Source organism: Furipterus horrens, unplaced genomic scaffold, assembly GCF_987537825.1.
Source record: "Furipterus horrens unplaced genomic scaffold, mFurHor1.1.pri manual_scaffold_8, whole genome shotgun sequence".
NCBI lineage: Eukaryota > Metazoa > Chordata > Mammalia > Chiroptera > Furipteridae > Furipterus > Furipterus horrens.
In genome coordinates this window covers 132,382-156,126 of record NW_028327178.1, presented here as the reverse complement: position 1 = coordinate 156,126, position 23,745 = coordinate 132,382, and the positions used below count along the sequence as shown (strand labels likewise).

The following is a 23,745-nucleotide window of genomic DNA, read 5'->3' as shown; positions in this document are numbered from 1 at the left end:
GTTTTAATTTTTTGTTATCCTTAAACAGCAAACTGCTAAAAAAGGGGTCTGTGTGCTTGTTTGGGGGGAACCACAGTAGCAATGATGAGGGAATGTGAGGGAATGGGGCCACTTACATTTGATAATGAAAATTTCCTGTTCTCCAAATTTAAGAGAGAAGACTTGGCAGTTCCTTGACCCTGCTCCTAGTCCTTGAACACCAGGTAACTACAGAGCCTGTTTAAAACCTGCCCCACCCCAGTCCCTGTTCAGCCCCCTCCTCCTGAGTCAGCCCTTCGTGGGGTCAGCTCCTCCCAGAAGTGCTGCTGGGAAGCCCACCAGTCCCTGTCCCGAGGTTTCTCAAGACCCTGTGATAGGATCAGCACGAGCTCGGTGAGGCCAGACTTCCTTGAAGGCAGTCAACCCGGCCTCCTTGGTTCAGAGGGAGCCGTGGGCTTGGGGCAGGAGAGGAGAGCCCTCCAGCCTAGCGGGAAGCGTCTGACCGCTCCGTTGAGGCGCGAGCCGTGAAGAGGGTGGCTGGGCTAGGGAGCGGCCTTACTCGGGGTTCTTGAAGAAAACCGTCATGGGGTTCTTGACACTTCCTCTGTTAGATGACGCTTTTGGAGGCTGGAACCCAGTTCAATGCAAGTTACTTTGGATAATTTTATTACTTTTACCAAGTTCTGCAATACTAAGGGGTCCTTTAATCTCCCGTCCTGAATCTAAGATTCTTTTCACAGACATAGCTTCTCTGAAAATTTACCCGTTCCTAATCAGCCTCTCAAAAACACGCTTCCTCATTTTCCATCAAAATGCCTCCCTCTCCCACTTTAACCCTCTCTGCTTCCCGCCCATCCCTCATTCGGTTCCGGTCTACCTTTTAGGCTTAATTTATCTTTTGCCAAAGATATTCAGGCTTTTCCTCCTTTATCTCATTTTAGCCCTTTCTACGTGTCTCATGATTCTTACTGTTCTTTTTTACACTTTCTGCTCATTTATTATAAACATTTGCTATGTATTATGCTCTGTGATAGGCCCAGCCATGCAAATGAAACAGGATTCCTGCCCTGAGGCTTAGTCCAGGAGGGGAATAGACGTCACTAGACAATCACAACACAGCAGGTGAGTGTCGGGGGCAGGGCACTGAATCCATCCTTGGGTGGCCCAGGAGGGGTGTCATGGAACTGCTGACTCATAGAAATTGTCATCGAAAATCTTGGGAGATTCTGCCCCGTTGCCCTTTAATCATGTGTAAATTATAATTTTTCTACTTCACTACTATGGATATTGTCGATCTTTAAAAGCTATTGTTTTGATAATAAAAATTTGGCTTTCATTATTTTACCTGGTGTTTCTTTAACTCAAATTCTACTGATTTTGTTTTTAGCTTTTATAGTTTATACATTAAAAAGCTTTCTTTGAATTAATTGCAGATTTATGGAAAGTTGCAAGTACGATCAATGAACTTTTCCCCCTGAACCATTTGAAAGTGGGTTACCAGACAGGAGGCCACATTACGCCAAATACTGTCTCTGTTTCCTATGAATGTGAACATTCTCCAGCATATCCAGAACACAACTACCAAAGCAGGAAACTGATACATTATCACCAGTGACGTTTTGCCAGCTGTTCCAGTAACAGTTACAGTGAGAGAACCGAGAGAGAATTGCACGTTACATCTAGTTCCCTAGTTTATTTCAGTCTGGAACAGTTCCTTAGCTTTTCCTTCCGTGATCTCTTAAGTGTGTAATTCATTGATTTTTAAATCAATTCACAGTTGTACAGCCATCACCACAATCCAATATTAGAACATTTCCAGCACTCTCCTCGCCCCCACAAACCTACCCTTTTGCAGTCAGTACCTGTTTCCTCCCCTGGCCAACCACTGACTACCTTCTGTCTGTAGATCTGTCTTTTCTGGGTGTTCCCTGGGAGTGGAGTCAGACACTGTGAGGGCTTCTACATGCATCTTCCACTTGGCACCCAGTTTTTGAGATCATGTAGCGCGTGCCACTGCGGGGCTGCTTTTCATTGCCAGGTAGAATTGTGTCTGCTGGATGCACGTACTTGTTCAGCTGGTCACCATTTGATGGACTCGCGTGGATTGTTCACACCTTTTGCTACTGTGGGAAGTGTTACCTTGTATGATCTGGACATTTTTTACTATTTAAGGCTTTTTTTTTTTTTTTTTTAACAGTGCCTCTTAATTTGGGCTTCTCTGCCAGACTTTTCTGAGTTACTCTTTTTTTTCCTTGGTTATTAAGTATTTTGTGGGGAGAGGCTTGGACACTGTAGATATTCTGTTTCTCATCAAGCTTTCAATTTATTTCATTATAGCACCATGGACTTACGTTTATATTCTAGTGGATTTTGTTTTAGTTATCATTGCTGTATGCCAAACCATGCCAAAACTTGGTAGAATAAAACATTTTATTTAAAAAGCACAGTAATTCTTTGGTTCAGGAATTCAGACAGGAGCAGGGGCGGTGGCTTGCTTCTGTTCCACTATGTCGGGCGTCAGTGTGGGGAGACTCAGAGGCTGAGGTGGAATGGAGAGGGCCACAGAGGCATCTTCACTCACATAGCTGGTGGCTGGTGTGGACCCCGTGGGCTTGTGAGCTTCCTCACCACGTGGGGTCTGAGTTCCAAGTGTGGTGGGCTCCAGAGAACAGGCATTGTTATGGTCTAGCCTGGGAAGTCACATGGCGTTAGTTCTGCCCTACTTGATTGGGGGAGGCGGCGTCAAGGGCTGAGGGCTTAGGTACCCTCACTTTTTGGAAGGAGTGTCAAGAGTCATACTTGAAGAAGAGCAGGTGGGATGGTAGATACTGCTGCTTTACCTTTGGAAAATCGAGTGCCACAGGCTAAGCTCTCACTCTCACTTGATCCCCAGTTGTCCCGTAGTGGCTTATGGGACCTCCTTCAGGGTGGTTTATGATGAGTCCTTTTGACGTGTCTCACTGTGGTTTGTCCAGCTCCCTTAGTTTCTGGCACAAGGTGTCCTTGGAGCAGCTTGTCTTTTCCATGTTCCAGCCCTTGAATTGGCCATTTTTTCCAAGGAGCCCTGATTCCTTTTAATGGAAAGTGGTATCTAGAAGTTAAGATTTGGGCTCTGGGGGTGTTCACAGCTGCTGGGATATGTAGCTGCTTCCAGGCTTTCTCAGTGGGCAGAGCTGTGGGACACACACGCATTTAGTTTTCATGTGTGTACATTGAAGCAGTGAGGTCACACCTGTGCCTTCTTTTCCAGTGAGGTATCGCAGGGTTTTATCTTAATTTTATGCTTTTTCAGGTATTTTAAAAACAGATTTATTGAGATGTAATTTACATATTGTACAATTCACTTTTAGTGTATTTGCAGAGTTGTGCAGTCAGTTTTAGGACATTGTCATTATTCCAAAAAGAAACTGTCCCCCTTACCCTGACCAGTGTGGCTCTCGGTTGGGTGCTGTCCTGCAAAGCAAAAAGTCACCGGTTCGATTCCCGGTCACAGTACATGCCTGGGTTTCGGGCCAGGTCCCAGTTGGGGGCATGCGAGGGGCAACTGATTGATCAATGTTTCTCCCTCTCTTTCTCCCTTCCCCTTCCTCTAAAAAAATAAAAACAAATAAAGTCTTAGAAGAAAAGAAAAACTGTTGCCCTCAGCCATGCCCTCCTAAGCCCTAGGGAACCAGTGTTGTATCTTCTGCCACTGCATACAGTGTGTCTGCTGGACACGACGCGTGCCTGGAACCAGACAGCGCATAACCCTTCGTGTCTGGCGTCTGTCACTGAGCACCCTGCTCCCCGAGGCGCATCCACATGGGAGCCTGTCGGTGCTTATGTCTCTTCAGAGCCCGTGACGCACCCATTTTATTTATCCACGCACCAGGATGGGTGTTGGGGCCAGTTCTACTTTCCGGCTGTTCAGAACAGTGCCTCTGAGAAGGTTCCTGTACGCGTTTTTGCTTGGATGCATGTTACTCGTTTCTCTGGTGGAATTGCTGGCTCCTGGTGCCTGTGCTGTGTCTTTGGAGGACCTGCCAGACTGTCCCCAGTGGGCCGTGCCGTTGCCGGCAGTGGGTGAGGGGTCAGCCTCCCAACGTCCTGGCCAACATTTGGTCTGCTCTTTTCTCAAAGTTACAGCCTTCCTCGTGGTGTAAAGCCTCACAGTGCAGCTTCCATTTGCATTTCCTCGCAGCTAATGCCGTTGACCATCTTTTCACGTACTATCCGTTGGTGGTCTGTTGTCTTTGGAGAAGTAGGCGTTCAGACCCTTTGCCCATTTTTGAGTCGGGTTATTTGTCTTTTAGTTATTGAGTTATCAGGGTTCTTTTTATATTCCAGATGGGATTCCTTATCAGAAAGGCAATTTGCAAAAATTTCTCTCATTTTGTGGAGTCTGCTTTTTGCATGGTTTCCTTTGAAGCACAAAGGTTTTAAATTTTCATGAAGTCCAACTTACCTTGTTTTTCTTTTGTTGTTGGTGCTTTTTGGTGTCATCTAAGAATCCATTGCCAAATCTAAGGTCATGAAGACTTATGCTTATGCATTTTCTGAGAGTTTTAAAGTTTCAGCTCTTACATGGGAGGTGTATGATCTATTTTGAGTTGGCTTTTGTAGATGGTGTAGGAAAACAATGTGACCTCATTCTTTCCCATGTGGAGAGCTAGTTGTCCCAGCATGATTTGTTGAAAATTACTCTCCTCTCAGTGTTTTACCAACCCTGTTACTTATTACCGTTTTGTTTTCTTCTCTTCCAAGGAAAATTTCAAAAATGTTTCAAATTCCCGTGGAAAACCTTGACAGCATCAGGAAGGTACGGAGAAAGGTGAAAGGCATTCTTGTGGATATCGGGCTTGACAGCTGCAAGGAGCTGCTGCAGGTAAGGGGACAGCCGGTGACAGGCTAAGAGCGGACAGTGGTCCTGGAGCTGCCGGGACTGGTGTTTGGAGCTGGGATTTGGGGAGGAAAGGCTCCTCAGTGTGGAAGTGCTGGTAACTGAACTGACTACCTGAGAGCATCGTGCGTTCCTCCTTATGTCTGTCTGACTTAAATTGAGTTACTTTAAGCTGTTCAAGATTTTAAAGTGAGTTTTACGAGGGGCTTTTCATAGTCATTAGTTATAACATACTGTTGGCACTTGAGCGCGGGGTTTGGGCTGCATGGGCCCACACGCACAACTTGTGCCGTGGGTCTGTGGTCGGCCCTCTGTGTCCCTGGGTTTCATGTCTGTGGGCTCGGCCAGCAGCAGATCGAGGACAGTATTTCTGACCTGCGGCTGGGGGTTGTGGGTGCGGGGGGCTGACCACAGGCACTGATCGAGGCCATTCCATAGAGGGGACCTGAGCATCCCCAGACCCTCATATTCGCAGGGCGTCCTGGGACCAGTCCCTGGAAGATGCCTGGGGACAACTACACTCTTGGGGCGTTGAAAATTATATGTGGATTTTCAGCTGTGGGCAGAGAGCTGGGGTGGGGGTCGGGACCCCTAACCCCTATATTGTTCAAGGATTAACTGTGTATTTGTTTTTTCTCTTTTAGGGGAATGTATTGAATTATTTATTATTTTAGCAGAAGACCCTAATTTAATCTCCCATTATTGTGATAGTGATCAGTAAATGAGACGCATACATGACATGATAGGGTGTTGTTTTTTTCTCATCAGTGAATTTAATAATTCATTCTTATAAAAGTTTAAAAATTAAGGTCAGAGTCACACTACTGATAAGTTGTGTTTGCTTATAATTTTATAGTTTTTCTTATAACTTGAGAATACATGGCTGGCATATCTAGTAAAGACGTAAAAATTATTAAATAAGGCGTGTTGTGTAACCTTATAGCCACTGATAATTCTGTGTGTATTTTACTCGTAATGGGGACCATGTCTGCTTTGGTTTTTTTAAAACTTGTGAAGAGTTTGATTTAGTGTATGTTGGCCTTTCTTAATTTTCAAATCTCAGACTTTCAACCAGATTGATTTTACCTGTAAAAAGGCAGCCTGATACTGAAACACTAATAATTCCAGGATTCTCATGAATGGTCAGCAGGTAGACATGTTAATTTCTAAAAGGCCCCAGCGAGCCCTTCCCTCTGAGATGCTTCCCTCTCCGCTGGGCTCCTGTCGGGGACCTGGCGCTCCTTTGTTCATTCTCTTGTCTCCCGCCCCTGAGTGTGAGAAGACCTCATTGCTTTGTCATCAGCTCTCTTACCTGTGATCGGAATTGGGTCTGGCAAGTGGATGCTTCACAAAATTTTTAAATGAATCAATGAAAGTAACTACTTTTAATAACAGACTGACTGAAAGTTCATTTGGAATTAAAAGGATGGGAGATACACTGAAGTGGACGCTCTTAGGTAGACATGATTTCTTAGGAGCAGTAATAAAATAAGGCAACTCCCAGAGGAAGATCAACAAAAGTCAAAAAAAAAAAAAAAAAAGTAACCCTGAAGGTAAAATAGTACCTTTCTTACTGACTGGCTATTATCGAGTTAATTATTTGGGGAGTAAAGAGATACCTTTTATTTCAGGCCTGGCTGTTAGGTGATGGTGTGGCCTTGGCAGCTCAGTCCATCTTTGAACCTCAGTGTCTTTGCCAGACAGTGGGGGACCAGAGAGACTGGTCAGAGCCTGACCCCCAGGAGGGAGGGGGCAGTTGAGGAGGAGCTGAGGGCAGGGATCTATCCAAGCAACGACAGTGAGAAATAGGCAGGAAGGTCCCTCCAGCTGGAGGCTGTTGTGGACTCAAAGGAAAAGGTGGGATTCGAACTGTTGTCAAGACTGGGTAGGATTTTCCCTTGGAAAGCGTGAGAAGGGTGTTCTAGGAGCGTGGGATCAAGAACCGCATCCCAGGCAATGAGTCTGCATCACACAGAAGGAGCTGATTAAGGTCTCTTTTTTAATTGTTCTATTTGGAAATAATTTAAGCTTACAGAAAAGTTAAAATAATAGAAACAGTATGAGGAACACTCACTGCCCTTTACCTAGATTTAACACTTGTTAACATTTAATCCCTTGTGCTTTAGCATCTCATTCTTCTGCCTGTGGGATATGCGTGTGTTTTGTGTGTGATACTTTCCCTGAGCCACTTGAGAGTAAGCTGCACCTCTTGACCTTTATTACCTAAGTGCTTCAAGTATGTTTTCTAAGATTAAGAATAGTCCTTGCCCTGGCCAGGTATCTCAGTTGATCATAGTGTCATCCTGACCTGCCACGGTTGTGGGTTCGATTCCCTAGTCAGGGAACCAGTGAATGCATAAAACAAATTGATGATTTTCTCTCTCCCTTCCTCTCTCTAAAATATCAATAAATTTTTTAAAAATTTTGAAAATAGAATAGTCTCATCACAGGATGATTATCACTGAAGGAGATTTAACATTGAGGAGACTCTTAGGTCTGGTCTGATCATGTGTAGCATTTCTCCTCTGTCAGTGGTGGTCCAGCCTAGGGTCAGGTTGCCGTCTCTCTTTAGTCCCCTTTAGTGCAAATGCAGTTTTTATTTTTATTTTTATTTGTTTAAAAAATATTTTTTTAAAGATTTTATTTTTAGAGGAAGGAGAAGGGAGGGGGAGAGAGAAACATTGATTTGAGAGGGAAACAGGACCAAACCCATAACCCAAGGCAGTGCTCTGACTGGGAATCGAACTGGCAACCCTTTGCTTGCTGGGACGACAACCAACCGAACTACCCCGCTCAGGGCTGACCTCAGTTTTTAAACGAAGTTCTGTTACAAAATTGGATTTGTTTAATTTTTAAATAAAACATCAGTAACAATGTAACTGAAAGTTTTCATCCTGGAGTCCTTTTTTTGACATTGTGTAGAACTGAGTAGTCTTCACTAACTTCTGCTGCCTTCGTCTGTCTGCTGTGTTGACTCATCTAATCTGCTCAAGACTACTTTTTATTTCCAAGACACCGCTGACGCCACTACGTACACACTTAACAAGGGAGAATTCAGAGAGTTGTATGGTTGGCAAATATTAAATGAGTTAGATTAACTGTTGAGTTAAATGTAAGTAATTCTTTTGGGGGAAATTTGTTGTTTTTATTCATTTGTAGTTGGTCCTGTATTTACGAAATTAAAAAAAAAAATCCAGTCAATGTAAAAGTTTATTGCAGGACAATTACAAAATGCTGTAACAGAAATGTAGTGCAGAAGAGAAGACTCGGGTGTAAGCCACTCCCCTACAGTGCCCAGTGTTAATGTTGTGGTGTGTCTTCTGGATTATTTCAGATGGGACGTGATCAGACTGCACTCGCTTTGCGCTGTCTTTTCACTGAATCTCACATTCAGAGCTTTTCCATGTCAAGTGCATTGTTCTTAGTCCACCATAGTATGTAGAGTTCCTTGTTTTCAACGGAAACCAACACTGACCAAGTTAAGCAAAAGGGAATTTATCAGAAGTCTGCTGGGTAGAAAGGGAACCCCACAAACGGCGTGAACTGGGTGGGGGACGGCACCTGCCCATGGTCCTCGTCTTTCTTTTATTGAGGTTGTAAATGTCTTTGGATCATGTGGTCTAGTTTTCAGTGTGCAAGACCTTCAGCTTTCTGGTTGTATTTATACTGAGGCATATTATGTATTTTCAATGGTATTGAAAATAGAATTATTTTCTTTTTTAAAAAAAATTATTTATTTTTAGTGAGAGGGGAAGGGAGGGAGAAAGAGAGGGAGAGAAACATCGATGTGTGGGAGAAACATTGATCAGTTACCCCCAAGTGGGGACATGGCCCAGGACACAGGTGTGTGCCCTGACTGGGAATTGAACCGGCGACTTGTGGTTCACAGGTTGGCACTTCATCCACTGAGCCACACCAGCCAAGTCAGAATTATTTTATCTCCTTTTCAGATCGTTTATTGCACGTTTATAGAAACACAACTGACTTTTGTGTGTTGATTTTTAACCTGCAGGTCTACTGAACTTATTACTTCTGGTAGTTTTTTTGTGTGTGTGCAGATTTTCGGGCATTTTCTATAGGTAGAAGCATGTCATTTGTGAATAGAAATAGTTTTCCTTCTCTCAATTTGGATGCCTTTTATTTCTTTTTCTGAGCTAACTGCTCTGGCTGGAGCTCGAGTGCAGCCCTGTGCTGGCTCAGGCGCGTGCCAGCGCCCTGTCTCCCTCTGGGTCTTAGGGAGCCCCCAGCGTCGCAGCGTTGAGCTTACGGCTTTCATCAAGACCTGCGCCATGTCAGGGAAGTTCCTGAGCGCGTTTGACGCGGGGGCGCGTTTTGTCAGAAGCCACCTCTGTGTCCACGGAGAGGGTGCGGTGGTTCCCTGCCCTGCTGTGTGGCCTTTCGCTGCATTGCGTGGATGGGTTTCCCCTGCTGAACACTCTCCTGTGTCTCTGGTGTAAATCCACTTGGGTGTTGTGTGTAATCTTTTTGATACACTGTAGGGGTCTGCTTGCAGTGTTTTGGTGAGGATTTTTCATCTTGATAAGGAGTATTTGTAATTTTCTTGCAATGTCTGTATTTGGCTCTGGTATTAGGGTCCTAGACATTTCCTTGTTTGACGTTTTTGATTTCTGATTGAATCTCTACTTGCTGTACGTCTTGAAATTTTCTATTTCTTCTTGAATCAGTTTAGATGATCTGTGTTTCTTGAGCTCTGTCCAGTTCGTGTTTTTATGTGAGTTCATACAGCTCTTGGTTGTATCTGTTCTCGTCTGAGCCTCTTACTCCTGTGAGCTCGATGGTAATGCCCCCCTTTCATTTCCAATGTTATTTTTATCTTCTCTTTTTTTCTGCAATGTAGTTCACCATTTGTCATTTTTTTACTTTATTTATCTTTGCTCAGCTCCCAGGTCATTTTGATGTTAATGTGCAGCGGGAGGTTGAGACGCCTTCTCTCAGCTCATACCACTCAGATCAGTTCTGAACCCTGGGAAGCTGAGAACGGATCACATGAGCTTCTGCTGGACTATATTTTAATGTTAGAAAACAGTCATGTGAAGTTTTCTACTACATTTGTTCTTAATGTGTTTTCAAGTACATTCATGATTGTACCTAGATTTTCCCACATAAACCATGACAAGAAGTTTCTTTTCAGAGCTACTGTGGGGCGAGTACTTGGCATATCTGAGTGTCTCGGACCCACAGCACGGTTGGTCCTGACGCCCCTTCTGCCGCGTGGTCGGCCCGGGCGGGCAGGCCCATCCCTCAGTTACTGGCTCTGCTTTTCACTCGTTCAAATGCAGGGAAGCCCGTGCCAGGCTGGAGGAGAACTAGATGGAACCCGTGGCAGAGCAGGAGAGACCATGGGCGCCCTCCCTGTGTGTGGTGCATCCGTGTGTGTGAAGTGAGCAGTTTGTAGCCAGCGTAGAATCGGATCTTGTTTTTATGCCCAGCCTGATGATCTGTGTCTCTTAACTGGAGTACTTCAACCAGGCGTAGGCAAACTGTGGCCCAAAGTGGGCCAAATTTGGCCGTTTTGTACATAAACTTCCCCGGCACGAGTGGTACTTGCCTGCGTTCACGTGTCGTCTCTGGCTGCCCGCGTGCATGACGGTGGGACAGCAGCGGAGCCGACTGCCTGGCCGGCAGAGACTGACCCCCGGAGTCTCATTGGGTCCCTCAGGGGCGTTCACCAGCCCTGCTCAGCGGTGTGATCGCCGACAGGGCTGGCGTCCAGGTTCACATCTCGCTGTTTCTTTGACTTGTCCCATCGGCTCTTTGTTCCTTTCTCTCCTGTTTCCTTTTGGGTTGAGAGCTTCTCATGATTCCATTTTCATCTCCGTTAGTAGCTTAAGAGCTCCACGCTGCTCGCTGCACGTGTGACGGGAGAGCGTGGGCCCCACTCCGGCCCTGGCGCCGCTGTCTCTCACATCTCGCTGCTGCGTGTGGCGGCCCTCATAGCACACGCGTCCCACTTGAAGTCCTTGCCGTGAACTGTGCTTCCCTCTTGTTCTGAGTGGGCTTGGTCCGTGGTGTGTTAGTGCAGGTGTATTCAGGGACAGCGGTAACGTTAACTGTCTTCTTCTGGCTTAACTAGCATTTTTTAATTTTTAAAAACAATTATAAAAACAATGACAAACTGTGGAAGAGAAACTACAGATAATTATTTCTTTAGAAAATAACATTTTAAACGCCCCATGCCTGCCATTCAGAGATGACCTTCGTTAGTGTCTCTTGTTCAGTCTGTGTCCGCATCTTTGCCACGGGGAGCTCGCGTGGGTCACGCTGTGTCATTTATTACTTCACTTTGTTCCGTGACCTTCATCTTCCTGTGTCATTCAATGTCTGTCTTACCTACTACCCAGTTTATATTAAAGTTTCTCCAATTTTCCCTCAAATATTTTTTACACTTGGTTTGTCTGAACCAGGACTCAGTCTGGGCCCGGTCGCATCTGGTTGCTGGGTTATCAGTGATTCCACCTCCTTCTGCCTCCATGCGGTCACTGTCATGAGTGCCATGCCCCGGCCCACGTGGCCTCCCTGTGGCCAGTGCCGGGCGCCTGGCCCACACGGAGGAGCGGCTCCTGCTGCTCACGTCCAGTGCCTGTGCGTCCTCAGCACTGGTGGGTGTGGTGCGTGCTCAGGGGGCTTCTCTCTTCTGAAAACTATTCGTGGGAAGTATCATCTGTTTATTTCTTATAAAATTATAATTTTAGCTTGAATTCTTCCAACCTTTTCCTCGGCTCTCATACTTAAGAGGCATTCGGTTACAATTTGCTGTTGGGCTGCGATTTCATTTAACTTCCTGTGTAGATATCTTAGTGCCAGGTAATTCCATCAGGTTCTAAGTAAATGTTTCTTTATCTGCTGAAATTCCATAACGATGTCTCTCCTTTTTTCCTTTCTTAAAAAGGACCTTAAAGGCTTTGATCCAGGAGAGAAGTACTTTTCTAACACATCATGGGGAGATATTTCTCTCTGGGAACCTTCTGGAAAGAAAGTGGTATGTATGTTTGCATTCGATTGTCATGTTGCCTCAAAAGTTGGGCAAAAGGCTTGAGCCACTTCTGAGGGACGACACGTGTCTGGGGCTGCCGACAAAGGAATGGGCAGGAGGGAGGTGTGGCGGCAAACACTGTCTCCTAGCCTGGGCTTCTCCTACTGTTTTTAAACAGTGTCTTTCAAAGAACAGAGGCTTTCTTACTTTGATGAAGTTTAGTTTATTATTTTTTTCTTCTGTGGATCATATTTAAGATATTCTCTGCCAGCGCAGAGTTCTGTGCCACACTCACAGATGGTAACATGCAGTTGTGGGTGACTTCTGTTGGCTCTGATTGAGTGTAACTTTTGCCGAATTTCTTGTGATTCATTGATATGAGACACTATTTTTAAATAAACCCCTAATAAAGTGAGAGTCACACTTCACTTAAACTGTGTACCACTGAGCCATCGGTTATAAAGTATTCAGGGATACTCCCCAGATTTTAGGGATGTTAGAGTATGAAATGAAGTCTCTCAGAATCATTGAAAAACGGGGGTGCCCTGGGTTTATCATCGATCCCGCCAGAATCGCCAGAACCTGGGGGTGCTGACTGCAGAGGAGGAATAACGTGTCACTGAGCGTGTTTGGGTGGTCTCTGTGGCCTGCGTCCCAAGACGACGAAGTGCCAGAGTAGGAGTGGGACAGGTGACAGTCACAGAACAGGGACACTGTGTGATGGATGAGAGACTCAGCGTGAGAGTGCAGGTGTGGGGTGGTGGGGCTGGCTGGGGCCACTGCAGCAAGGAGCCATGTCCCCATGTGGGACGATGGCTGCGGTCTGCAGCGCGGCCTTGGTGCAGCATTCGGTCTGTCTGGGTCTCACCGCACCCGGGGCTCCATGGTGCCCCGCTCTAGGCTCTGGAGACTCACGAGGCCCGAGGGCCCCCTCCTTGCACAGCCCACAGACGGCGGGCTTCCTTCACGGCCCTCCTCTGCTGGCCCGGGTGGCTCAGGTGTCTGTTCTCATGCCTGAGCCTGTCCAGTTCCCCTCCCCGTCCCTGTGTGTCTTCAAGAGAAATTATGTATTTTTACTGACCTGTGACCTGAGTTTCCCCGAGGGTGTTCCTGGTGCCTCAGGTGCAGGAGGTCGCACGGTGGACTGGGTGTTCACACCTGCTGGGCGCTGTCCCCAGGCTTCCACCTTTCCTGGGACTGGAAATGGGACGGCAGGGTGATGGGGTTCACCATCTGCAGGCCGGGCTTTCCCATCAGTTGTGCAGGGTGTAGAGTGTGGAACCAAAACACATCAGAGAAGGGGGGGAAGAATCTGTCTTTGCAGAGAACTGAGTTTGTCTTAATTAATGCAGGAAATTCTAAGTATAGGATAAAAGGGTGAGATTTGTGGTTTTAGTGGACGGTTTGGAAACGGGTCACATGTGTTTGTATGGACTACAAGTTAAGAGTTGTTAAATTTGTAAATGTTTGAGAAGGAGAAAATGGAAAAGAATACTGTTTTGTGGCATGAAAATGCTAAGAAATTTGAGAGTGTAGTTTTATTGGCACAGAGCCATGCTCACGGGTGTTCATGTGACTCCGTGGGTGCTTTTGTCTTAACAGACGGTGCTGAGTGGTTGACGCTGATGCTGTTGTGCGGCCCCCAAAGGCTAAAATGTTTGCGCTTGGCCCTTTAAGGGAAAGCTGGCCTGGCTAACATGCCCCTTGTTCCTTGAGGGTGACAGCATCAGCCATCTAGCACACTCAGAGGACGAGGTCGCACGCTGCTGGACTGTGTCCAGTGTGGCTGGCATCTGACAGCTTTATTAAAGGACACTTGACTTTTTCTTTTGACAGAGATATCGAACAAAGCCGTACTGCTGTGGCCTCTGTAAGTACTCCACGAAGGTGCTCACTTCATTCAAGAATCACTTACATCGCTACCACGAAGACGAAATTGACCAGGAGCTGGTGATCCCTTGCCCGAACTGTGTGTTTTCCTCTCACCCCAAAGTGGTGGGAAGACATTTCAGGATGTTCCATGCGCCTGCCCGGAAGGTGCAGAACTACACGGTGAACATCTTAGGTGAGACTAAGCCATCCCGGAGTGATGTCATCAGCTTTACGTGTTTAAAATGTAACTTTTCCAATACTCTGTACTACAGCATGAAGAAGCATGTGTTGGTAGCCCACTTTCACTACCTAATTAACTCCTACTTCGGCCTACGAGCGGAGGAAGTGGGAGAGCAAGCCAGAGCGGACGACGCCCCTCCCGCAGAGAGGCTGCCGCCCGCGGATAAGTACTACTGTAAGAAGTGCAGCGCCAACGCCAGCAGCCAGGACGCGCTCATGTATCACATTTTGACGTCAGATTTACACAGGGATTTGGAGAATAAGCTGCGGTCCGTGATTTCGGAACATATTAAGAAGCCTGGACTCCTGAAGCAGATGCACATTGCTCCCAAGCCCGCCGCCCACCTGGCCGTCCCCGCGGGCAGCAGCGCCCCGGCCGTCCCCGCCACGTCCCCCTGCTTTCACCTCGCCTTGCCGCCGCCGAGCGGTCAGAACCAGACCGCCGTGCCGCCAGTTCAGGGCACAGTCCAGCCAGTGACGGTGACCTCGGGCGCTTCCGGAAGCCTCACGCATTCTCCGCCTGCTGCTGCCCAGTCCCATGTGACTCTGGTCTCCAGTCCCCTGCCAGGGGGCCAGAGCAGCCTCACGCTGCCGCCCTCGGCAGCGCAGCCCGTCTTCCTGTCTCCTGGGGTCCCGCTGCCTCAGTCAGCAAACCCGCCTGTGCTGCCCTTGAGCCGGCCGGTCGGGCCTGTCAGTAAGGCCATTGGGACTGGTGTCCTCCCCACGAACCAGCCCATCCGCCCAGGGGTCCTACCCCTCAACCGGCCTGGCGGGCCCATGAGCCGCCCAGCTGGGTCTGGAGTTCTTTCGGTTAACAGACCTGTGGGGCCTGCCGTGCTTCCGGTCAGTTCCTCTGTCCCCCCTGGGGTTCTTCAGGCGGTCTCGCCAGGGGTGATTTCTGTGAGTCGGACTGTCCCATCAGGCGTCCTTCCTGCAGGCCAAATGACCCCTGCTGGGGTTATCCCTTCGGGACAGACGGCAACTTCTGGGGTTCTCCCTGCTGGCCAGATGGTTCAGTCTGGGGTTCTCCCTATTGGCCAGACGGCCCCGTCGGGGGTTCTTCCCCCCGGGCTGACGGTCCCATCCCGGCCGCTCCCTCCCGGCCAGACGGTCCCACTACGGGTTCTCCCTGCAGGACAGGTGGTCCCACCTGGGCTCCTTTCTCCCAACCAGACAGTCTCATCCAGCCTTCTCCCCGGGAGCCAGGGGGTGAATTCCGGCATGCTCCATCTCAGTCAGCCGGTCATGCCAGGGGTCCTTCCCGTGAACCAGCCGGGGAGACCTGGGGTCCTGCAGCTCAGTCAGTCCGTGAACACCAACCTTCTGCCCACACCTCAGCCCCCGAGACCCGGTGCCTCCCAGAACACAACCTTCCTGACATCAGGCTCCATCCTCAGGCAGCTGATACCCACAGGGAAGCAGGTGAACGGCATTCCCACGTACACACTTGCCCCAGTATCTGTCACTTTGCCCATGCCCCCTGGAGGCGTTGCAGGTGTCACCCCGCCGCAGGTGCCCATCCAGCTCCTGCAGTCGGGCGCGGCCGCACAGATGGCTGGTCCAGTGGCCGGCATGCCCTCTCCGGTGGTGGTGAGCGCAGCTCCGAGCGTGTTCCTTCAGCCCTCCTCTGTGGCGGAGGCGGCCCCGGGGCTCAAACAGGCAAAGCAGTGGAAGACCTGCCCCGTATGCAACGAGCTCTTCCCTTCCAACGTCTACCAGGTCCATATGGAAGTGGCCCATAAGCACAGCGAGTCCAGATCTGTTGAAAAACTGGAGCCGGAAAAGCTGGCCGCATGCGCGCCGTTTTTGAAGTGGGTGAGGGAGAAGACGGCCCGGTGCCTCTCCTGCAAGTGCTCGGTCTCCGAGGAGGAGCTCATCCACCACCTGCTGATGCACGGCCTGGGCTGCCTGCTCTGCCCGCGCACGTTCCATGACATCCGGGGCCTCTCCGAGCACAGCAGGACCGTGCACCTGGGGAAGAAGAAGGTGCCCATGGATTACAGTAACAAAGGTTTCCAGCTGGACATCGATGCCAACGGCAACCTGCTGTTTCCCCACCTCGATTTCATCGCCGTGTTGCCAAAGGAGGAGCTGGGGGAGCGGGAGGTCTACCTGGCCATACTGGCCGGGATCCACTCCAAGGCGCTTGTGCCCGTGTACATCAAGGTGCGGCCGCAGGCGGAGGGCGCCCCCGGGGGCCCCAGCAAACAGGCGCTGACCTGTCCCTTTTGCTTCGGCACCTTTCTGACAGCCGAGGCGTATGAGCTGCATTTGAAGGACAGACACCACATCACCCCGACGGTGCACACGATCCTGAAGTCTCCCGCTTTCAAATGTATCCACTGCTGCGGGGTTTACACTGGGAACATGACGCTGGCAGCCATCGCCATTCACCTGCTGCGCTGCAGGAGCGCCCCGAAGGACAGCAGCTCGGACCTGCAGGTGCAGCCGGACGCCATCGAGAACAGCGAGCTGCTGCTGGTCAGCGGCGAGGTGCTGCACGAGCCTGGCTTCGCTGCGAAGAGAAAGCTGCCTGATGGCCACTCGGGGGCCGAAGACCAGCGGGAGGGGGAGCCGCGGCCTCTGGTCGTCAACTCCGATCCAGCCCTGGCTCCAGAGAGGGTGACGAGTGTCGTGCCTTTGAAACGACAACGGAACGAAAGCAGGACGGAGGGACCGCTCGTTGTTAATGATGACGCTCTTCAGATTTTAGCATTAGATCCCAAAAAATATGAAGACCGTTCTTACGAAGAGAAAAAGCAGTTTCTTAAGGATTATTTCCACAAGAGACCATACCCCAGTAAAAGGGAAATAGAGCTGCTATCCTCACTGCTGTGGGTGTGGAAAATTGATGTGGCTTCGTTTTTTGGAAAAAGAAGATATATTTGCATGAAAGCAATAAAGAGTCACAAGCCTTCTGTCCTTTTAGGCTTTGATATGTCTGAACTTAAAAATGTTAAACACAGATTGAACTTTGAGTATGAACCACAAAACTTGTGAGAAAGAAATTAGGAAAGTAGTTTTTTCAATTGAGATTTTTTAAACGTTATTTTCTTCACTGTATGTTGAGCTGATCAATGTCAGTGGTCTTGATGCTGCTCTCGATGTATTTCAGGTGCTCAGCAAGACTTTTAGGTGAAGAACTGATAGTTCTTTCCAAGTCACTGTTCCCTGCAGTTGGATTTTGTCACCGTTATTTTTAGTTTTCTTCCCTGTCAAGTAAATTAAATCCTTTGATATCTCATGCACGCCTTGCTTTCCCAGTAGTGCCAGGATCGTATAATAAAAACTGAGACGTACATATGTTCGCTTCTTCATTTAAGGAAATTTCGGCTTGCTTCAGAATACTTAATTAACTGCAAACTAAAGCTTTGAAGTCCTTCAGCTTCACATGTAGCCGCAAGTGACGTAAACATTCAGCGACGTGAGCACAGGCCCCTGTGGCATGTGCGGGGCAGTCACCCTGCTGGTTACTTTGTAAGATATTTGCTTATAATTTTCATTTACTTTTTTTTCAGGTTTGCCTTGGCTTTTTTTTTTTATCATAACTCGGAAAACCAAATGTTCTCATTTGTTAAAAATAAGTACCTGGAGTCTGGTATTTTAGCTCATAAGTCAAGTTATTTTACAAATAAAGTAATTCTGTAGGTGCAGGAATACTTTTCAGTGTAGACTATTCCTCTTTTTGATATGGTGATAAGTCATGTTTCCATTCAGAGGTAAGACAATGAATCTAGTGCCTTTAGAGTAAACACTGAAAGTACACGAACTCTCCTACTAACCCAGCTATTCATAAACCATGAAAGGGAGGGCATGTTACTCAGGAATAAAATTTTTACCCCTGAGTGTGGATACTGAGTTGTAAACAGGTTTTCAGGGACAAGGGGAAATCAGTAGAAGGTTTCATGGTTAGGCCATTAATTTTTGACAGTTTCCTAGCAGTGAGTTTATCTGTCTTAGGAAAGTGAGTGTTCTGTAGCCTGGTGTCTGGCTGATGGGAGGGGTATAGCAATGAACTCCATTGTGTTACTATTCTTTGAACAGTTAAACCTTGGTGTTTTTTTATGTAATAATACAATATGAAAGAACTTAAAGCCCCAGAACCAGCAGTGGGGACCTGCCAGGTCAGACATGAAGTCGTGTTTCTTGCTGGTGACACAGTGGAGGCCCCTGTCCAGTAGGTTCAGAGGATATGAGTCTCTGGGAAGTCAGACCATGTTACTATATGGATTTAAAATTACTACTTGCATGCAGTTGCTATAATGTGCATTTTTTGAGACAGTTGTGAAACTGGTCTGTGATATTGGTGTACTCTTGTAAATTCAAAAAGAGCTTGTTGAAGTTTATTTTTTTTTTTTACCTATTGGTTTCAGAGTGTCTATTTTGAATTAAAATTTGTTATACCACTACAAATAGAACTGTTTAATTCTTTGATTATTTTTATTTATTTTTTTATTGTTGTTCTTTTACAGTTGTCCCAGTTTTTCCTGTTGCTCTGCACTGCCGCTCCCCCCCCCCCCATTTCCCACAGTCAATCCCCACCCTGTTTAATTCTTTTAATTGTTAAAATGTCACTGTGACTCATAGGAATACTTTCAGCATCGAAAGAGTACCACATTTATTTCATTAAAAAAAGAAAAGGAAGAAACCTTGTCACTGTGAAAATAAGCCAGCATAACCCCGAAGGGCCGGTTAATAATGAGGTTCACAAACTAGGTATGGCTTGGTGTTCTTGACGTGTCTACCCAGATTGTCCCAAGGGGTTCCTTTCTGGAGGTTGTGCCAGTGGGGGGCCTGGCGTGGAGGAGCTGACGGGCAGGCTGCCGTCTCACGGTTTAACCCCCCTGTGTTGTGATGTGTTGGGGTTTCTGTTGACACTTAGCACCTGACAGCTCGCTGGGGTGACTGTCCTGTGCCTTGCAGGACGGCAGCAGCACCCCTTTCCAAGTGTCGCTGGGGCGGAACGGGCCCTGACGGGACTCTCTGTGACTTGGAATTGTGCTTCAGCTGTGGTTCAGCTTTGGGTGCTGAGTCTCCTGTTGTACTAGTCACTGTTCATTAAACGATTTTGGGGGCTCACAAAGTTAGGCAAAATGTGATAGAAGCCAAGCTTCCAAAAGCACATGGAAATTCCTGCAAATGTGAAAAATGAGTGTACCAGGATGGACAAAAGTAGGTTTACAGTTCGAATGGACGAGGGCAAGCGGGTTAAGATGATTACAATAGCTTTATCAGCTCAAAAGACAACTGTTAACCTGCTTTGCCCATCCCTGTATTATTTGAAAATTAGAAACAACTACAGATTAATGGTTGGTGGCGGGGGTTATTAAAACTCTTCAAAGATGATTAGAGCCCTGGCTGGTGTGGCTCAGTGTATTGAGCACCGGCCTGCAACCCAAAGGGTACTCTGGTTCCATTCCCAGTCAGGGCATGTGCCTGGGTCGCAGGCCTGGTGCCCAGTTGGGGGCGCACGGTAGGCAACCACACAGTGATGTTTCTCTCCCTCTCTTTCTCCCTCCCTTCCCCTCTCTCTAAAAATAGATAAATAAAATCTTTAAAAAACAAAAAAGATTAGAAATTGAGAAGGGAAGGAGACTTGGATGGCTACAAAAAATTGTATATTTAAAATATTTTTTTATGTAGCAGTTTTTAAAATATTACGTATTTGAAGTCTATTCAGTTAAATACTAGCATACCATTTTAGCTTCTCTGAATTAAGTGGTGTTTATTTGATGTGTTTTTAATAAGTAATAACATCAGTTCATTAGTTACTAGTGAATAAATGAGCCAGTCAGACACAAGTCAGCGTGAGTCCCGCCAAGCTGCCGGGAGCGTGTGCCTCCGGCTTCTCTGTAACACGGGCCTCGGTACAAATCATCGCCAGATGTGGCCAGGAGGGTGCATGGGGACCAGGCAGGAGGCCAGGCGGAGGAGCGCACGTGGCCATGCTCGAGGCTGGTGCCGGGCACACTGGCAGCCGGGGCGCCAGAGTCGGAGAGCACACGGTGGCCTCCCAGTCTGTAAAGAAGCCCCCAAAAGACTGGTGTCCACCTCCCGCAGGTGACACAAAAACACGTGCTGCCCAGCTGCTGTGGCACCTTGCTGGGCTCTGACTGCCCGATGTCAGTATTTCGGGCATAGAGGCGCTTCAGGGAACCGCAGGGCCTTGCAGGTGCCAGGAGAGGGTGCTGGTCATCCAAGACCTGCCGCCTGCCCCCGTCATGCTGGACAAGCGAACTTGGATCCGTGTGCCTCTCGCTCGTGAGGGTCCAGACGTGCTGCGCTATAGTGCACACTAGAGACTCCCGATCAGAGGCAGCAACTGGCATGGCCCTGCGGGTGTTGTCTGAGCTCAGCAGGTCCCGGTGTGACCTGGGAGGGGCGCCCATGCGACCCTGTCCAACAGCCCCTGTAATCCCATGATCCATGTGCACTCCATGGAACAAAGCAACTTCACCCTGACTAAGAAAAGTAAAAAAAGCTCCAAAACTGGAATCTTCTTTACATTAGGTTTTAAGCAGGGCTTCCTAGTAAATAAACATTTATCAACCATTGTTCGGAAATAAGCGAAATACTTTAATAAGAGTGATAATAGTGTCGGTGCTCACTGCGCTCTGCACTGTTGCAGGGGTGATGTGCATTTTACTACAAAGTAGCATTCCATTTCCCATAGGAAGAAACTGGCAGAGTTTGCCCCAGGGATGGTGCTCATGGGCTGGGGAGAGCTGGGATAACAGACGGAGGCCTGGCTTACCTGGTAAGGTGCGGGCTCAGCTCGTGTGTCCCCCACTTAAACCTCAGCACCCGTGTGATGTGGGTCTTATTTTATCTGCATTGTACAGGACTTGGATTTCTTGGGACTTTCGGTGCCCAAACTGGAAACATCCAGGCAAGCAGGGACAAGTTTGTACCCTATTCAAAGGTCAGTTTGCTCCCCAAAATGACATGTCACTTGATGATACAATACTATGTCTAGTACTCTACTATCTAGACTTGTATGTAGCTCTTCAGTGTCGCAATATGTAGGGAAATCTGATCCAAGGTGCCCTTTCCAATGTCACAGCATCAACAAGAACGGCTCACTGTGCCAGGTACCATGTCAGCACTTTGCGTGATGTCGTGAAGAGTGAAGGCAGGCATGCGTGGGTGGGGTCAGAGCAACAATAACAGATGCACACAGTTTTGCTATTTAGATGCTTGAGGATATTTCCCCTTGTTACTGAAGAGTGTCTGTGCTGAACTTTCTTTTCCTTTAAATCCTCACTTGAGGATATATTTTCATTGATTTTAGAGAGTTGGAAGGGGTGGGGGGGACACGGAGAGCAAGAAACACTGATCGGCTGCCTCCTGCGCGTGCCCTGACTGGGGATGGGCTCTAACCTAGGCCTGTGCCCTGACTGGAATGGTGAACAGGATGACTCTCTGAGTCTCTAAGCCACTTGGCCAGGGCTGAACTTTCATCAGCTAAGGAATAAAATGTCCATGTAGAAGGTGCTGCCAGAAAACTTATTTTTAGCTTTAAAAACTTAAGGTGAATTTTATTCTCTTATTATAGTTTTAATGTTTTCAAACCAGTTCCCATCTCTTGGGTGGTCAGAGTCAACACCTAAATGGACATTTCTTAAATCTAAAGTTTCACTTCATAGCACACCTGCCAATCGATGCTTCTGGAATATAGGTTTTCTGTTCCACCGTTATTAAATTTCAGCTTGAGAATTTTTCCAATTTTCAGTTATTTGTACTACTTAGCCTTTAAAAGTAACTATAAGTTTGAAAATCATTTTAGCAGTAAAGATGTTACATAGGGAAACTTCTCATATTCAGTGACTGCCACAAGAACATACTACTTATAAGCAGTACCCAGTAGTGGTTTTGGATTCCAAACTCAGGAGTTCTTAAATTTGTGCTCCAAGAACCATCAGAGTGAACATGTAAATGTCAACAGAAGTTTAAGCCTAGATTACATTATCTGATTTTCCAAAAGGCACAGCTAACTGGACCTGCACTGTCAACCTCAGGGGCCTGTGCTCTGGTGCACAAAAGCAGCCTAGATCGGGTGATGTTTGGGGTCTTCTGTACACAAGGGCCACCTCATTAAACAGGTGAAAATCAAAATCTGCTGTATCTGATAGGGGTCTTTAAATCCACCATATTTTTGCTCTGGCTGCTGTGGCTCAGTGGATTGAGCGTCGGCCTGCGAGCTAAGTGTCACTGGTTCGATTCCCGGTCAGGGCACATAACTGGATTGCACGTCAGGTCCCCAGCTGGGGGCGTGCAAGAGGCAACCAATCACTGTTTCTCTCACACATCGATGATGTTTCTTTCCCTCTTTTCCTCCCTTTCCCTCTGTCTAAAAGATAAAATAAAATCTTAAAAAAGTAAAGAAAGAAGGTACTTCCCAAACCACTTTATCCCACTCATAAAATCATGAGCAATGTGATTGTTTATTTTTAAACAAGAGAGTACATAAAGTCCTTTTCAGAAGGGAAGCTTTTCCAATAAAAATTTTATATTTTATTAATATTTAAAATACAACCCAAAATTCAGCAGCCATATAGACATGTTTACTATATATAAACTAAGATTGTATGGTCATATTTTCAAATACAAATTCAGAATTAGTTGTCATGAATGATTACAATTTTTCAGAAATTAGTTTCTTGCAGTTTATAACCCACAATATGGAAATTTTAATACAATGTTAACTTGTGTAAAAATAAAAGAAAATTGAGTAATTAATAGCAATGAATAATAATAAGGCTTTAATGGGTTTGGTAGTTTTTCCTAAGACTGTTTCCTGAGAAAGTGGGAAGGAGCTTTCAAACAGACTTGAGACAAGGTCTCCTCAGTACAAGGAAGGGTCTTTGGCCCTAACCAGCACAGCAGCCTCACCCGTGGTCTGGTGTCGTCCTGTGGAAAATGTCGTCTGGAAACAATGGGAAATGCATAAGTGATCATTTTAGAGACATTATGCATTTTGCAGGGAAGGTCATTTTAGGTTATTTTAAAAACTAACTTGGTCTAGATTTTGTAAGTGCTTTCAAATAACTAACTGGAGTGAAGGTGTACACCAGTAAGGCAACTTACACAAAAGCAGGGGCACAGTACCTGGTGTCTGGGGAACCCCAAGTTCAGCCCCCACCATGACTGCCCTCCCCTTAGTCACGTGACAAGTGTGCCAACAAAGGCCTGCTGCTTGTTTGGTCCCAAGGCGGCAGGTGCTTTCCTGTAACCTACTGGAGCATCAGCGGCCTCGGACCAGAGCTGCAGGGTTCTCACTGCGGTTTTCTGGTAAGTATCTGTCTCCCTGTTGACTTTCTTTCACGCTCAGGTGGTGGCAGCAAACATCTTTGTCCACCGTGTTACTGAATTAGAAGCTAGCAGAATACACAGGTATCGACACCCTTACTATACAATTCTCTAGTCATACTCCAGCTATCTTTTGCCAATTATTTCGTCTTCTACATAAAAGTTGAGTTACTAAAAATAGATGTATTACTAGAAAAAGGTTAAACATGGTATCAATTCAGTATTTTAAAAACTAAAATGACAAGCTTGGTCAATTCAATATGAGATGTATTCAGTAATAGATTATTTGGGGACATTACCATATTTAAAAAGTTTTTATCATTTTGAATCCCACTTAGAGATGAATCCTTAAATATATGTTTAGAGTTGCACAATATTGTCCAATTGAAACATATCTTGTTTCTCGGATCAAAATATTTACCCATAATATCTGAAGGACTCAGTATAATTTAAACAATATACCCAGTCTAAC

General features: G+C 46.9%; 1 protein-coding gene across 2 annotated transcripts; it reads left to right on the top strand.

Moving 5' to 3' along the window:
* Positions 1–101: 101 nt before the first annotated feature.
* ADNP2 (ADNP homeobox 2) lies at positions 102–18,428 on the top strand. Of its 2 annotated transcripts, XM_090285362.1 has the most exons (5): positions 102–203; positions 1,014–1,101; positions 4,723–4,843; positions 11,769–11,858; positions 13,689–18,428. In XM_090285362.1, exons 3-5 carry the CDS (start codon positions 4,736–4,738, stop codon positions 16,962–16,964), a joined length of 3,474 nt encoding a protein of 1,157 aa, XP_090141488.1. In that variant the 5' UTR covers positions 102–203; positions 1,014–1,101; positions 4,723–4,735; the 3' UTR covers positions 16,965–18,428. The 2 variants fall into 2 exon arrangements, with proteins under 2 accessions (XP_090141488.1, XP_090141489.1); XM_090285363.1 differs by lacking the exons at positions 102–203; positions 1,014–1,101; positions 4,723–4,843; positions 11,769–11,858 and having other exon boundaries at positions 13,798–13,889; positions 13,997–18,423.
* The last annotated feature ends 5,317 nt before the right edge of the window (positions 18,429–23,745 follow it).